The 17,785-nt window shown below is 41.5% G+C and overlaps 1 protein-coding gene across 1 annotated transcript; it reads left to right on the top strand.

Moving 5' to 3' along the window:
• Positions 1-1,248: 1,248 nt before the first annotated feature.
• On the top strand, positions 1,249-16,321 carry FGF23 (fibroblast growth factor 23). The gene is made up of 3 exons (XM_036761470.1): positions 1,249-1,450; positions 13,617-13,720; positions 15,890-16,321. Exons 1-3 carry the CDS (start codon positions 1,249-1,251, stop codon positions 16,319-16,321), a joined length of 738 nt encoding a protein of 245 aa, XP_036617365.1.
• The last annotated feature ends 1,464 nt before the right edge of the window (positions 16,322-17,785 follow it).

Raw genomic sequence — 17,785 nt, forward strand, 5'->3', positions numbered from 1 at the left:
TGTATGTATATACATATACATAGTATATATATATTACATATACATAGTATATGTAATATATGTACATATATAATAACTATAATAGTATATATTAGTAGCTATAAAGTGCCTTAAGTTTTGCAAAAGAGGCCTCTATGTGGCACAGTGAGTAGAGCACCGGCCCTGCAGTCAGGAGGACCTGAGTTCAAATCCGGCCTCAGACACTTGACACACTCACTAACTGTGTGACCTTGGGCAAGTCACTTAACCCCAATTGCCCTGCCTTCCCCCCTCAAAAAAGAAAGTGTTGCAAAGAACCTTTACAAATCCAATCTTTTTAATCCTCATGACAACCCTGGAAGGTAGGTCTGTTATTTTCCTGAGGCTGAGTTAAATGACTTGCCCGGAGTCACACAGCTAGTTAGCTGGATTTGAACTCAGATTTTGTGCTCTATCCACTTTGCCACCTGGTTGCTTCATCATTACTTAAATGTTCTTAGGTAAGCTACTTAATCCTGCTGGGCCTCAGTTTCCTTGGCCTTTCCGATATTGAATGCTCTGTTCTTATGTTCCCGATCCTATAGTAAAGGCCACCCCTCTGTTGGACTCATCCCCTTTTGTCCTCATCCTGCCCTGACCGAAAAAGAGGCCAAAGCAAGCTATTTTTGTTTTAATAAAAAGACAAATTCATTTTTTTTAAATTCAGCTTTATTTCAGGGCACCCTGTTTTCGAACCCACAACAATTCCAGTTTTTAATTTAATTATTTATTGCTGAATAGGATTACAATAGGATTTCAGGCGCCTGTCTGAAGCTGGGTCACTCGGGAGGCTGTTGCCTTCTCTTTTCCTGGTGGAGGTGGGTGGAGCAGGTCAACAGACATTCCAGAATTGCAGATAATTTTTGCCCACACATCCACTTTTTGGAAAGCTGGCTTGAAATTGAGGGGTGTGTATATGTGTGTGTGTGTGTGTGTGTACACAACTGTTTCTCTCTCTAGGGAAACCAACATGCCTTCCGTGTGCCTTTGAGGTCTTTGCACTTTCTTCAAATGGACCGATTACAGCACAGAGGATGTGGACAGCAGAGGTTTTCCTGTTTGATGTCACACTGCTGCCCTTTAAAAGTCCATGTAAGAAAAGGAGGGAGACTCAACAGAATTCCCAGTCTTAAGTACCCCTGGGAGGAAGAAGAGAGCTCTAATCAGGCAGAAGTGAGGGAAAGTGTCTGATTTCAACCCCTCTGCCTCGGCCATTCAGAGAACACCAGGATGTCAGTGGGTTGCTTCAGACTCCTATTCTGTGCCCTATGCAGCTTGCGGGCCATCCAAGCCTTCCCCAATGCTTCCCCCCTACTCAGCCTTGGCTGGGGGGGCCTGACTCACCTATACACTGCCACAGCCAGGAACAGCTACCACCTGCAGATCCACAAAGATGGCCACGTGGATGGCTCTCCTCATCAAACCATCTATAGTAAGTAAAGGGTTAGAACTCAAGAAAGAAATGGGAACTCATCAGTCTGACTGCTGGTGAAGGGGAAAAAAAGACCTGAGTTATGATGGCCAGAAGGCATCTCTAACAGATCCTTTGGCCACCAGGTAGGGCTGTGTCTAATCCGTCTGCATTACTGTCGCATCCTTAGGCAGAAGGAAGCAGTGGTGTGGTAGAACAGCCACATGAAGGACTAGGAGGGCTGAGGCGATGAGATGAGGCAGGTTCCTACTGGACTGTGGACTTTGGAACAATTTAGTTACGGAGCGAGATTGTGGAACTGCCTTCTTTGAAAATCTTGAGAGGTCAAATTATACAGATAAACTGGGTTATCGAGTCCCTTGAAAAGTTCCTTTCTGACTGTCTTCCTCTCTTCTCCCTTTACTTCTTTCCCTCCCTTTCTTTACTCATTTATTCATTAAAGTAGAGATGGTAGGTGGTATAGATAAGAGTAGCAGCTTTTGAGTCAGAGGAGCTGGGTTCAAACCCTACGTCCTCTAGTGGGCGTCACTGTAATCTTTGCCAAATTACTTCACCTCCCTGTGCTGCATTTTCCTTCTCTGTAACATAACAGCTGGCATTTATAAAGTCTGAGACCTTGGGGACACCCTACTTTAAAGTTCGCAAAGCATTTTTTCTAAATGATCTCATGAGAGTCTTACAATAACCCTAAAAGCCAGCCTCATTTTACAGATGAGGAAATTAAGGCACGGAGCGGGGTTGGGGCTGCATTCTAACCCAGATCCTTCCTGCCTGGGAGTCCAGCAGCGTCTCCACTAACCTCTGCTACTTGTCTAGAGCTGTTAATGTTTCCTGTCTCACGGACCACTCTGGCAGTCTGTAAAGCTTAGGGATCCTTTCTCAGAGCAATGCAGAAAATAAAATACATACAATTACCAAAAAAAACCCCAATTATATTGAAAACAATTCTCAATGTTTTTTTTTAAAAACCAAGTTCACAGATTACAAACTAGACTAAATGATCTACGAGTATCCTTCTAGTTTTGTAAAGTGCTTTACAGATATTATTTTATCCTCACAATCACCCTAGGAGGTAGGTAATGTTATTATCCTCATTTTACTGACGAGGAGACTGAGGCAAACAGGTTAAGTGACTTGCCCAGGATCATACAGCTAGTTAGCATCTGAGACTGGATTTGAACTCAGGGCTTCCTGACAAGTCTAGCTCCATTGAACCACCAACCTGCCCAAGAAAAACTTATATTGCGTAGGTAATGCAAGAATTAAGGATAGGGACTAAATCTATGATTTGGGTGTTATCCTGAACTCCCAAGTGAGGAAAGTCTTTTCACCAATGCTGATTGGCACCTTCTCTACAAATTAAAGTGTCAGAAAATTGCCTAAAACACTTGGAAGTTAAGGAACTTAGCTAGCATCACACAGCCAGGAAGTATCAAAAGCAGAATGTAAATCTAGATCTTCCTGGCTGCAGGGCCAGGTCTCTATCCACTCTACTACCATGCTGCCTTATTATCTCTATTTGACAAATGAGGAAACTGAGGCACAGAGAGACCAGACATTTGTTCATGGTCATATAACTAATATGTGGCACAGCTGTGTAGGGCTCAAACTTGGTCCTTTTGCTCCCTAGTATATAGACAAGGGAGGCAGTTTGTTGTAAGAACAGATGTAACAGTTCGCATTAGAAAGAGAATCAGATCATAGGATTTAAAATGGAAAAGGATCATAAAGATAATTCCTCCACTATTGACCTTACTCAGCTGAAATGAGGACTAAATGAGATGACAGGGCAGGTAAACTGCCTTTGTAAACCTTAAGGTATGATACAAATGTCAGCTATGATTATCATTGGTTTAGTCCATACCTTTCATTTTGCTCATGAGGAAATAGAAGCAGTGGCGTATTGGGAAATGTTTAATAACCAGCTTTTTTGGGGGGGAGGGGAAGATGAGTGGGAAATGTACCGGACAATACTTTTAAGTTTAACTTGTATTTTCTCCATCATTTTCTTAAGTCCAGACAATCCACAAAATGAGAAATAGAGCCCTGATTTGTAGCAATTTCTGAGGTGTAAACGTTCACACTGAAAATCTAACAATTATCTTATTAACAGGTAGATTAATAAATTAACAATCTCCAGTTGCTAGGAGCTGACTCTGACCCACCCACCCCTGACAAAGGCCCTAATAGTGTATAAGTGGCAGGGCCAGGGGGAGGTGTGGGGTGCTGTCAGGTAGAAAGGAGGTGGTTTCAGGGCCTCCATAATTAGTGTCTTCATAACTCTATAGTTACCATAGATCATAAATTCCTCCCACCGCAATAGATCTGTTTCTTCTTGTCCTACCCCAAGCAGTCGAGTAGTGTATGATATGAGAGCCCTGCGGGGAATGAAGGAGACTAAATGCCGTAAACAGACATATTTAGACTATGGACTTTAGGATAGCTTACCGAGGGAGGGTGTGGAATTGTCTTCTTTGAAAATCTCTAAATATAGTCCTAACTCTGCCGCTCTCTATGTCCTATTGGACATGTCATTTTATTTTTTAAAGCCCAAGAACTGAATCATTTTTAGAGCTGAAAGGGATTTTTAGTCCCACTGCATACAAGGCACTATCGGCAATACAAAGAGACAGAATGTCCCAAAGTTTTAGGGCAGTTGTGAGCTTTAATAGCTTAAAAAATGTTAATTAGCTGTAATAGTTTAGATGTCTGCTTGGCTACTGGGACACACTAGCTTTTTGCTGTTGTTGTCATTTTTTTTGTTTGTTTTTGGGAGGGGAGAAGGCAAGGCAATGGGGGTTAAGTGACTTGCCCAAGGTCACACAGCTAGTAAGTGTCAAATATCTGAGACCGGATTTGAAATCAGGTCCTCCTGACTCCAGGGCCGATGCTCTATTCACAGCACCACCTAGCTGCCCCAACACACTAGCTTTAATAGCTTAAAACTGCACTAAGACATTTGGGATATCCAGTTGGGGAGAGAAAATACACATACAAAGCTAGCTAATAAAACTATGCAGTATGTGATACACAAGTAGTATAGATAAGTATAGATAAGTTGATAAACTAGAATAGATAAGAAATGCCAAAGGAGGACAGAAGAGTAAGAGAAGTATTTATAGATACCAAGAGAGTCATAGAAACTAAGGAACACAACAGAAATTTAGAAATAATTATTTTTTAAATGAAGGATTGAGTCTAATGGCAAATATCCAGCGTAGGAGAAATCTGAACAAATGAATGGGTTTGGGTCATTTCCATCCCCCCATCCCCACTCTGTTATATTTTAGTACAAAGGTATGTAATACACACACTCTGGCATGTGGCCCACAACATTCTCAAGTGTGCTGCACCAGATTAAAATGTAATTAGGAAACATTTACTTATGTAATTAAAAATACAACAAAACGTAAGATAACATTACATTTTAAAACAAAATCAAAATCAATAATGCCACCTGTTGTATGGATTAACATTCCTCTTCCTATTTGAGTTTGACATCATTCTCCTAGGAGACAAATCCTTCATATTCCAAGATACAATTTGAAAATAATTTTATTGATATCTATTATATTAGTATTACTTTTGTTTCCAAATATATTCCCCACTGGAAGCCATTCTTTATTAAAAAGAGAAAGAAAGGTAGAAAGAAAGGAAAGAAGGAAGGAAGGAAGGAAGGAAAGAAAGAAAGAAAGAAAGAAAGAAAGAAAGAAGGAAAGAAAGAAAGAAGGAAAGAAAGAAAGAAAGAAAGAAAAAAAATAAGGAAAGAAAGAAAGGAAGGAAGGAAGGAAGAAAAAGAAAGAAAAAGAAGGAAAGCAAGAAGGAAGGAAAGAAAAAAAGAAAAAAGGGAGGGAGGGAGGAAAGAAAGAAAGAAAGAAAGAAAGAAAGAAAGAAAGAAAGAAAGAAAGAAGGAAAGAAAGAAAGAATGAAAAAAATAAGGAAAGAAAGAAAGGAAGGAAGGAAGAAAGAAAGAAAGAAAGAAAGAAGGAAGGAAAAAGAGAAAGAAAGAAGGAAAGAAAGAAAGAAGGAAGGAAAGAAAGAAAAAGAAAAAGAAGGAAAGCAAGAAGGAAGGAAAGAAAAAAGAAAAAAGGGAGGGAGGGAGGAAAGAAAGAAAGAAAGAAAGAAAGAAAGAAAGAAAGAAAGAAACAAACAAAGAAACAAAGAAACAAACAAAGAAAGAAAGAAAAGAAGGAAGGAAGGAAGAAAGAGAGATAGAGTACAAAACTAACTAAAAAGTTAACTGTGTCTTCCAGTATATTTGATGTTCCATATTCATTTTCTGCTACCTCTGCTAAGAAACTATGGAGGTGTGTTTTAGGAGGAAAACTTTTCACAAATATGTCAAAACTGAAAAAGAAAAATAAAAGCTGGAGGCAGAAATGCTGCATGTGTGGTATGTGGTAGGAAGCATGCTTGACTTATGTACCTGGGAGAGCTGGTTAAAATGCCGGCTCCGACATTTCCTAAAGCTGTGTGACCTAGACATATAGCCTCCTCTCTCTGAGCCAGTTTCTTCTATAAAATGGGGATAATAGGGTTGTTATGTGGAAGAGTGCTTTGTAAACTGTAAAGCATAATGTAAATTCAGGGTTATTATTTCCATTGCCTATCCCTGGCTGGTTAAATGATGTTAAACTATATTATCTTGGATGATCATAAAAAACAGGGTAAGAGCTCCGTATAGATCAGCAGTTTAACCTTAGAATCTCACCAAGAGGTCAGCTAGTCCAGGGATCTCAAGCTCAGGGCTCTCTGCTCCCCTTCCCAGCCCGACTCTATCATGCAGTCTTTTGCTCTTTGGATATTCCAGGTCATTGTAAGCTCCGTGAGGCAGCGACTGTTTAGTTTTGTCTTTTGTATACAGAAAGGCTTAATAAATCATTATTGAATTAAATATGTAATAGTAATTAATTGATTAGTAGGTAATCGTACATTTTAAGTTTCAAGTTTCATTTGTCCCTTTCTTTGGGCAAAATAAAATCTAATATTCTTTAAATACAGGAAAACAACATCGATTCAAAGGAGCTGGGGTGGGTGGAGAGGTCAACCTGAATAAGTTGAAATGAGGGCTGTGCGGGGAGGATTACTTTTAAGCAAGACATTTTCATTATAGAGAAAAAACCAAGCCTCTCAGTGAGCAAGACCTGGGTTCGAGTCCCACATCTGACATGTACTGTCTTTGTGGCACCAGACAATTCTCCTAACCTGTCACTGCTACCAGGCAATTCTGTGTGACTATAAATAAACCAGTTCCTGATCTGTACTGGCAGAGGGAATTTCCTCACTTCGAGTTCCCTACATAGATTAGTCACAAAACTGGACCAAAACCAAAAAAAGAAACCAAAAAAACCAAGACAAACTAGTTTATCCAAGCAGCTAAGCAGACTCCAAAAATGGAATGGCTTAAATGAATAAAAAATTGTAATTAACATAATAATGGCCAGCTTGAAAGCTTCTCTTAAGAAAATATTCCCCATGAGATCTTGTTTACAAGGTTAATTTGTTTTATTTCAGTATTTTAAGGACCTCATTGGTACGATATGCGTGGTCTTCATAAGTTGCCATGGCTGAAAAATTAATCGATCATCCTGGCTAACCTCTGTGCTCTTTGACATCTTAGACCTACAATGAGAGAAGTGCAGCCTGTCACTGGGATGGTACTTAACACCTTTTCAGCTTGGCAGGACTGGCAGAGGCAGAGCCATTGGGAGGCATGGTATAGAGAAACACGAAGGAAAGTCTTGAGCAAAGGGATTTGCTTTGTAAAGCTTCCTTCAAAGTCGCCCCCATTCCCCACATGTAGTATGCGTGTGTATGTGTTTATGTATGTATGTGTGTTTGTGTATGCACACACTTGTACGTGTGCATATAATTTGGATAACCGAAAATTATTGGGAGATAGGATTGAAATTAATGAAGATTTACTGGATCTGCTACTCTTTTTTAAGAAAAAACATCCACAGGAAATCCTATTAAGTCTTCTTTGGTAGCGTATGTCTCAAAACCACTGTAGTCCTTCCTAAAGCCTGAGCTATATATCCCTTCCTCTCATTCCCCATTCTCCTGTTCTTCACAAAAAGGACAGAATTCTTTTGTGGATTCAAAGATCTTTCATTACTAATGTCCTCTCCTCCTTCCTATTTCTTTTCTCTCCCTCTCATTTCCCCCCTTTTCTCCCTCCTCTACCTGTTTTCTTTCTTCGATGCTGAATTTCCCTAGTCTCTTTTATCTTTCTTCCTGGCGTTTTCTTTCTCCTGAGAATCCTTTCACATGTATCATTCATCCCCACCAGGCTCTCTGGGAGGTAAAGAGGGACAAGACATTTCCAGCCCCTTTTACAGGTGAGCATTAGAAATTCAGAAGAGATAAAGACTTGGCTGAGGATCAGCAGCACTGAGTCATTTGAACTTGCTTAAGTGGACAGGGTCTCTTAAGAAATTATGGCACTGGTATTTGTTGAGTGAGATCCTCTTCTCTTCAGACAGACACCCAAATTTCCTTTCCAATTATCCTTTATCTGTTTTGTAAGACAAAAATACACGACCCCTCTTTGGAATCTTCTTAGTTTAGCACAGTGCCTGGCACAAAGAACTAAATAAGGGTTTGTTGAATGACATTCTGCTGGCTCTTGGGGCTTCACATTGGACAGTACTTGATAGAATTTGTTGGCGCTTTGTCTCAGAAGCTTATCTCACTTCCTTATGATATATAGTGTTATAGCCCTTTTTTACTGGACCCATGATTTCACTGGTGTAGGTAACCCTCAGTGTGGACACATCTACTGATACAGATTTGGCAACTCTTCTATAATTCAGTTTTAACTGCCTCGCACACCACGAGGTTAAGCTACTTGTTCAAGAGACTTTGGTTGCCATTGCCAGATGGATCTTTCTAAAATTCTGTGGAGCTCACAGAAGGAGGTATCAGGTAAGCCCCTCCAAATCTGCCGGACTCCAAGGCTCACTCTCTTTCCCTTGTACCATGTCGTCTGCCTCTCTAGTGGGCACAATGAAAGACACAGGATGAAACAATGCATGGAATGGATCTTGCCACACCTGGTCAAACTTCCAAAAGAGGCCTTCTAGTCCTAAAATCATCAGTGCCCACGTTTCAACAACCCCAGGGAACCAAAGTCCTGGCCCTTTGAGGCATCTTCCACTTTTCAAAGCTCATTCACGTCTATCACCTCATTTGATCTTCACAACAACTCTGTACGGCGGGCATCATGCCATCTCCATTTTACACATGAGGAAGTTAAGGATCAGGAAGGGTAAATACCTTGTTAAAAGTGACATACTCGGGGCAGCTAGGTGGCGCAGTGAGTAGAGCACTAGTCCTGGAGTCAGGAGGACCTGTGTTCAAATGCAGTCTCAGACACTTAACACACTTACTAGCTGTGTGATCTTGGGCAAGTCACTTAACTCCAATTGCCCTGCCTTCCCCCCGCAAAAAAAAAGTGACATATTCAGTTTTTTTTCTTGTTGCGTGAACTCATTCTAAAGGCATTTTATTATATTCTTTAGTCCAGGAAACTGACAGGTTTAGTGAGTTGCTCCCATGGTATCTGGGTTCAAGTCCCCCATGCCTTGAAGGGCTCAAGTATACTTTAAGATTTTCTCACTACGATAGGCTTTAATGCAGAAACCTGAGAAAAGTATACAAGTGATGGTGATGATGATGGTTAATAATAATAACAGTAGCAGCAGCAGCTAGCATTTATATAGTGCATTACCAAATTATCTCATTTTACCTTCACAACAATCCTGAGAGACAGGTGGTGTCATGACCCCCATTTTATAGATGAGGAAACTGAGGCAGATATGTTAAGTGACTTGTCTAGGGTCACACAGTAAATCTGTGAAGTGAGAGTTGAACTCGGGTCTTCCTAACTCAGGGTCTAGCATATCCCAAGAGCATATGCCACACTAGCAAGGGCACAGTTCACAGAATTAAAGGAGAAAGGAAACTAAATGTAAGTCACAACAGAATTCTTGGAAGATAATGGCAACCTCCTCTAAGCGACCCTCTCCCAAGGGCCTACACGGGACTTTGGTCACAAGTGACTTCCTTTTTCTTGCCCTACTCCTCCCAGCTGTGGCTGCCAGGTGAATCTTCCTGCAATTCTTACAGAAGATGGTGTCAGGTACTGCTCTCCTTGACTTAGCTAGCAGCGTCTTTTGTAAGGGCCTCGTGCAGATCCCCATCACTCCCAGTAGGTGGCACCAGATATTGCTCATAGGTACCCTGAGATGTACCACACTGCCAGCGCCAGTCTACACTACCAAAAAGGGGAGTTTTTCAGATTATTCGCTGTCTGGCAGGGATCACAGTTTCAGAGCTGGAAAAGACTTCAGCGGGCATTGCATCTAACCCACGTGTAAACAAGAATCCCTTCTACAACACACCAGACAAGTGATCTAGCTTTTGTATGATAACCTTTAATGAACAAGAATGGAGTGGTTTGCCCAAGGTAGCCACGAATACTGATCGAAGCATAGCAGAACCTTAATCCTCTCTCGATACATCTGAGATATAACGAGATACAATGGATTACAAATACTTTACAAACTGAAAAGCTTTATACGATGAATGCCAGCCACTGGCTAAACCTGGACATATAAATATAAAAGTGAGAATGTTCTTGACCTCAAGGAGCTTACATTCTAATAGGGACAGACAAAACATATGGGGAAGTGGTGACATCGGAAGGGAATTTTGATCCTGGGAGTCACAGTGATGGTGAATTGATCCATAAGGCAGTCAACTGACACAGCTGACTTTAGTACCTTTCCAGAAGGAACAAATTCAAGCCTCAAAGGGCTAGAACTCTGGTTCCCTAGCGTTGCTGAAATGTGTGCACGGATGCTTTTAGGACGAGAAGAACTTTTAGGACTAGAATTCACTTAGTACCTTTCCAGAAGGAACAAATTCATTTGATAATTATGCTCACAATAAGAGCAAAGGGAGGAAGAGAAGAAATTCCCATTTCCCTTTTCCTACATAAGAGGGAAAGGGAAAAGGTAGAAAATGAACTTTCTTCAGTGTAAATGACTCCCAAGCTGGCTAGCTGGCTTTTTAAAGACCATCAAAGGTGTGGCTATTCTGCAGTCAGTTATTGTCATTCAGTGGCCAAGGCCTTATAATTCCATCAGGCTGACCAATGACTCTTTGAACTGCGATTTCCTCCTCTGTAAAAATAACTGTGCTGAACTAGATGACCTCTGAGGTCCCTTCCAGCTCCAAATCTCTGTTCTTAGGCCTTACTGCACTATAGAAACCTGAGCCCGCCTTTCAGGACAGAGCTCATAAGAGAGCCCTTGTTCCTTAAAAATCTCCTCCTTTTGAAGGAGAGAGAAGCTACAAAAATGCTGACAAAGAAACACAAACTACCAGAAACCCTCAAAGAAAATTGTTTTTAGGGACAAAATCTATCCAAAATGAAGAAATGAGAGTTCCAAAAGAATTCGAAGTGAAAAAAAAAATCACTAAGACAAATGGAGGCAGAAATGATGGAAGAAAAATATACTGAAAGAATACCAGCAGAAGCGCTGTAAATGAAGCTGGAATTGCCTCGGGTTATTCATAATTAAAAACCAAAACAACAAAACAGCCCTGGAAGCAATCCATGAATCCAATGATTGAGGAAAAACTAAGCAAAACTGTGATAGACATGTGTGCAGTGCGTTTCCCTCCATCCTGCCTCCATTGCTCTATTTGAAAACCAGCCTGGGGGCAGCTAGGTGGCGCAGTGAGTAGAGCACTAGTCCTGGAGTCAGGAGGACCTGAGTTCAACTCCGGCCTCAGACACTTGACACACTTACTAGCTGTGTGACCTTGGGTAAGTCACTTAACCCCAATTGCCCTGCCTTCCCCCCTCCAAAAAAAAAATATCAGCCAGAACACATAAATAACAAAACTGTGTTTATCAATAAAACTCATTTATTGAAATAGCATGGCTCAAAGACAATGACAAAGGGGCAGCTAGGTGGTGCAGTGAATAGAGCACCAGCCCTGGAGTCAGGAGGATCCGAGTTCAAATCCACCTCGGATACTTAACATTTACTTAGCTGTATGACCTTATGCAAGTCACTTAACCCCAAATGCCTTGCCTTCCCCCCTCAAAAATAAAAAGTAGTGACAAAAGACTGCTCCAATAAGCCCATCAACACACACAGTGGCAGTGGAAAGAGTAGACATACACTTAGAGTATGTACTAATAATGGTGGAACACAGAAAGCCAAAGTGGCATACATTACCTCTGGTGTTGCATCATCCTGCTATCTTTTTTCTTCTGGTGGTATCAATCTGCTTCCCCTGGGCATATCTCTGCTGAGTAGTATGTCACCCCCCCTCCCCCCCCAGGTCTGCTGCCTGCCACAGTTCAAGCTGACTCTAAGCCAGACTCTCTGGATGAGCCTTCTGTTTAGCATGATGTCTCCTACTGACTGAGGTGCTATATTGCAAGATGCCACTACCGATAGTGAGAGTGGGAAATGTATAGAAGAGAGGAATCCTATGGCATCCCCAGCCCTACCCCATATACACACACTTTGGAAAAGGCAGAACGGAAAAGGTACTAGAAGAGTCCCTCTTAAGAGCTGAGTTCTTCCTCCATAGCTAGATCTCTTCTTTCCTGACTCCTCTGAACTTGCTCAAGCTTTTAAAAAGCCACTAGGTGTGTAACTGATCCTTCCATCAGCCCATTACTAGCCACCCTAATTTTTTTGGAGAACTTTTTCTTTATATTTTAAAGGAGTATACTTCCTTAACACTTGCTAAAGTCTGAAAGGAATGGGCTACTCCAAAATCTGAAAAGGGTAGAATCCTTATGGTGAAATATCTTGCGAACGGTCAGTAAACATCTGTTAAGGGCTATTATGTGCCAGGCACAGTGGTAAGTGCTGGGGGTAAAATGAAAGGCAAAAGATAGTCTCTGATCTCAAGGATCTCACAATCTAATGGGGGAATATACAAACAACTATGTATAATGAGATGAATACAGAAAAAATTGGAGACAACCATCAGAAGGAAGGAAACCAAGGGAGACTGGGGAAAGTCCCTTACATCCAGTGATTTTACCAGGTGTACTGTAGGGCTCAAATTGATCAGGCAACAACCTTCTACGAATGGAATATTATGAAAAATAACAAATACAAAGAAATATATGAAGGCACAGAAAATAAAGCAAAATGAAGAAAAATGAACCGAAACAATAATACAAACACTAATTATTAACTATTTAATAATGATAACAGTAACAAGAGAATGTAACTCATAATAACAGCAACAAAATAGGAACAACACAGGGAAAACGAAAAAGGGGACACGGGAAGAGGACGATTTAACTCTCTCATTAACATTTAAAAACCAAAAAATTGAAATGGAAGGTCACGTTTTCCTGTGTAATCTTGGCTACACTATGAGTGTCTCTCTCCCAATTACCCTGTATTTACAATGGAGTATGTTATTTGAAGGCAAGGACTCTTCATTTTTGTGATTATAACCCCAGTGTCTAACACAGTACCTGGCACATAGTTGGTACTAAATGTTTTCTGTGATTGATTTTTTTGAGGGGGAAGGAGAGAAGTTAGGGCTTGTTAATGGGTTAGAATGTGTGTATTGATGGTTACTAAATTTAAACTAGATGGACAATTCTTTTTTTTTTGGAGGGGGGAAGGTAAGGCAATTGGGGTTAAGTGACTTGCCCAAGGTCACACAGCTAGTAAGTGTCAATTATCTGAGGCTGGATTTGAATTCAGGTCCTCTAGGGCAGGTGCTCTATTCACCGTGCCACCTACCTGCCCCTAGATGGACAATTCTTAAAATATGAGCTATTGTAACTATTCCTCATAAAAAGGCAATTTATTTAGCCAGCCTGAGCCTGCTTCCTTATTTCTATAATGAGAGGGTTAGATTAGTCCGCCTCTAAGGTACTTTACAATTCTGGGATTCTATTCCACATAATTCATTCCATTTGTAAGACGGTAAGTTGTGAAGGAAGGAAGCTGGAGCAGCATACTTGTATAATATAGTGTTGGAATAGTTTATTTTCTTTTTATTAATCACCACAGAAAGCTGCATAAAAGAGAAAGCATTTTAGGGCTTGTGTGAAGGCAGGAATAAGACAATGTGTGAAGTTTTTGACTTCAGATGCTTTTCTCAACAGGTGCCTTAATGATCAGATCAGAGGACGCTGGGCTAGTCATAATAACTGGTGTGATGAGCAGGAGGTATCTCTGTATGGACCTCAGGGGCAACATCTTCGGATCGGTGAGTCTTTGGACTCTGCTTGTGGCTTGCAGGTCATTGACTGTTAATAGAGAATCATAGAATTCTAGAATGGAATAATTCCATCTGGTTTATATTCTGATGGCCTGCTTTCTCCCTTGGTACCTTTTCCCAGACCAAGGTACTAATACCATTAAAATGTGTATCTACCTGAATTATCTCAATGCTCCATTTTCCTTTGTTGAAGAGCAAGCCTCAGGGGGAATCACTAGGATCTTTGGTTTGCCCAGGTTGTCTGCCTTCATACCTGAAGTTCAACAGAACAAAGGATTCTGGATCCAAATCCATCCTTTTAAAAGGAATCTGATCCATTGCTACTATTCCTCCTAAGCCTATCTGAGCCTCACTTTTCTTATCTGTTAAGTGAAAGGGATAGATTAGATCATCTCAAAGATATTTTGCAACTCTGGCATCCTATCCATATAATTAAGTAAACTTGGATGCTAGACTGTAGGGGAATGTAGCCGACAAGGCACATTTGAAGAGCAAGCTTCAAGCTTGGTATCTGGCATCCCACAGAACAAATGGAATGAAAACCATAACCAATATGCGGGAGTTTGAAGTGACAGATTCAGTTATGCAGGCTTGTTTTTTCAACCAAAGGATTTGTGCAAGTGCAAGAAACTAATTATTGAATGATTTAAACTCAGAAGTTACACCACCACTAGATGATATTACCTGGGGGCAAGAACTGCTAGTTGTGAAACTGGTACTGGTGCCATTTCTATTTCCTGTGTCCTTGATAGTGTGGCACGGGGTAAAGCATGCTAGATTTGAAACGTGTCTTTGCTACATATAACTTCCGGGTCAGTATATCTCCCTGTCTAGCAGTTAGTTATTTAAGTAGATGCCACTTTAAGATGCAAATACTTCTAGGAGGATATGTCTAGATGTCCTAGGATGATTTAACTGCCTTGAAGGAATGGGAATTTTAACATAAGTGTTAGCACTGGAAAGGGAAGTGGGAATAGGGAGAGGCAATTTTAGAGCATGGGAGAGTTCTGAGCATAGCAGCCCTAAATGGGGTTCTGTAGGTGGGTGGGAGAGGCGGGGTTGTGGGCAGCCAGATGAAGCATGAGGACACTGACGGCCTGGGAGCTGAGTGAAAGGAGGTACCAGGAGGTAGAAAAGGGACACAGAAAAGCAGAAAGGTTATCAAGTATAACCTTTGCCTAGACAACTGTCCTTTCTCTCCAAAGATCTAGTGCAAAAGCTCCTCCTTTGGCTTGGTGGGTTATCTTCACGTTATTACTTCAAGTTCCTTAACTAGAATTTTGTCCCACGTTTCCTTCTCTCCCTAACCCCCAACCTTTCCCTGGGTGGGGAGGGCCATGAGGGTAGAACTCTTTTGCTCAGTCCCTGCTGTCTAATGCTGCTTTACAAGCTTCCCCTCTGGGTCTCCTCCTCCATCACCTGCTTTGGTGAGCTGGCTTTGCTATAGAGTGGACGGCAGGAACCTGAGGGATGGCCAGTGTTAGCTTTTACAACTAAGTACGCAATGAGCTTGGGGGAAGGAGGACACTCAAACACCTTAGAGAGAATTGTCTTGTGGATCCAAGGTAATTACTCCCTTGATCTTGACAAATAACCCATTCTGAATACATACCTGAAATATGGTTAAACCTATGGCAGATCCTAAAGTGGAAGGAGGAGGCCAACATATCCAAGACAGGAAGGGACTGGTTTTCTCCAATCACAGGACTCAGTTTGCTGCTGTCAACACTACTTAATAGCCGTGGAGTTCTGTGGCCCTTGCCTTCATGACTACCTGCAACTTGAATTTGAGTAGTTCTTTCTTGTTTATAAATCCAAATGGCCAGATGTTGCAATTGGGAATATATCACAAGGTCTCCAAAGAGGCGGTGCCTTGCATTTGGAAGAGTGCTCGTCTTGGGAATTAGGAAGCTTAGATTAGCTCCAACCCTAATAGTTTTTCGACCATGGGTGAGTCACCTAACAGCTCTGAGCCTCCATTTCCTCATCTATAAAATGGCTCTAATGCTTATACTAACTACCTCACAGGAGTGAAGGGAAAGTGCTTGGTAGAATTTAAGGTGATACAGAAATGTGACACTCTTTCTATGTTGACCCTGAAGCTGGAAATGCGGTTACTAAACCAGCCTTCACCCGGTCCCTTCTCTGTCCTTCCAGCATTTCTTCAGCCCAGACAACTGCAGGTTCAAACACCGGACACTAGAAAATGGTTATGATGTCTATCACTCTCCGCAGAACAACCTCCTGATCAGCCTTGGCAAGGCAAAGAGGGCCTTCCTGCCAGGCATGAACCCACCTCCTTACTCCCAGTTCCTGTCTCGGAGGAATGAGATCCCCATAATCCACTTCAACACACCTGAACCCCACCGGCACACCAGGAGCGCTGAGAACAGTCCTGACTTGGACCCAATGAATGTGCTGAAACCCCGACCAAGGGTGACCCCCTGCTCCCAGGAACTCCACAGCGCTGAGGAGAACAGTGTAGTAGATGATGACCCTTTGGAAGTACTCAGAAATAGTAATCGACTGAAGCCCTACCCTGGTAGGATGAGTTTGGAAAGATGTCTCCCTGTCCCCAAGGCTGCTTAAGTGGACTACAATAAAATCCCCTTTAACCATCCCTGATTCATCTTGTTAGCAGCTAGCCCATCTTTAAAGGGCCCAGAACTCTTTAAACCTTAAAGAACAAGGGAGAAATCAACTTTTTCCTCCCCTTTCCTATCTTAGGACCTCCATGGGAATTAAACCTGGAATACTGTGCTAAGACCTAGGACCTCATCCCTAGGCTGAGGGGTAGAGTTCTGCTCTCTTTTGTATCCCTGCACCTGACATTCCAATCAAGACTCTAATGTGGATGGTCCCCCTTCATCTTTGATCAACGGTTAGAGGCTTTGCCATGCTAATAGTATCACTCCTGTGGCTTCCTCTAGTTTAAGATGAAGGATAGAAGATGCTGGGTGGTGGGGGAGCACACTGGCTAAAAAGCAAGTAAGACTCGACCCTAGAGTGGACAGCCAAACTCTGCCCAACTTGAAGCCAACTTTTCCTCTTCTGTGTTTATAACCCCTTCATCAAGCTCCCCCTCCTTTGCAAATCAGGATGAGACCTGTAAGTCTAAGAATCCTTTGGTTTCCCAGCCCCATAGATAATCTTGAGATACCACCTTATAAACAGCCATTTCTCTATTTGCTTATTCCAAGTTACTATCCTGATAAGGTAAACCTTAAATTCACTTATCTTACTCCTTGAGCCCCTTCTAAGAAGCTCCCCTTGGGAGGGGTTGTTTTTAAAAAATGAGAAGTTGGTTAATATAAAAAAAAAAAAATCATATTCATGGTTGGTACCAAGAAGGTACCAGGAAACATTCCAGAGTTCCCTAACAGGGTAACATACATTGCTGTTCACTCCCTTATTACATCATGGGCTAGGCCAGGGGGTCACTTCCAAGCTTAATAAGTCAAGTAAAAACAGAAGGCTAAGACATTTCCAGTCTTGAAAATCAAAACACTCTATGCACTTTTTAGAAGAACACTGGACCTTTGTATTTTACCAGTCTACTAAATTTTTTCTAAGCTGACCTTAATTTGAGGCCATTCAGTTAAGTCTGCAGCTTCCCTTTGCCATAGGAATAAATTTGAACTCTTCAGAGAAGTCTTTAAGAAACTTCCTTATCCAGGGTTAGCAATACTATTCTGCATGGCCATAAAAATGCTAATGTGTGCTAAGGGAAGCTGTTCCAGGTTCTCTGTGGCTCAGCAGATTTCTGAGGCTCTTTCTCAATGGCCAATTTCAGTCTTGAGGTTGTTCTCTGAATTCAGACCAGGCTGTATATCTCGGGTTCAATTTAATTCAACAAAAATTTATTAAATGACTCCAATTTACAAGGCATTGTACTAAGCCTCAGGGATAGAAAAGCAAAAAGGAAACCCTCTCCCTTCAAAGAGTTTAAATTCTATTGGTAATCAGTGGGAAATCCGGAAAAAGAGTCATAGGACAAGGGAATAGAAGACAATGGGATCCGTATCTTTTTTCTTCTTAATGGGCTAGGAATGT

This window comes from Trichosurus vulpecula, chromosome 5 (assembly GCF_011100635.1).
Source record: "Trichosurus vulpecula isolate mTriVul1 chromosome 5, mTriVul1.pri, whole genome shotgun sequence".
Taxonomy (NCBI): Eukaryota; Metazoa; Chordata; class Mammalia; order Diprotodontia; family Phalangeridae; genus Trichosurus; species Trichosurus vulpecula.

Coding starts and splice junctions, on each gene's coding strand:
- FGF23 (XM_036761470.1), top strand. CDS start 1,249: ATGTCAGTGGGTTGCTTCAGACTCCTATTCTGTGCCCTATGCAGCTTG. Junction 1,451..13,616: donor TCCTCATCAAACCATCTATA/GTAAGTAAAGGG, acceptor TTTTCTCAACAG/GTGCCTTAATGATCAGATCA. Junction 13,721..15,889: donor GGGGCAACATCTTCGGATCG/GTGAGTCTTTGG, acceptor CTGTCCTTCCAG/CATTTCTTCAGCCCAGACAA.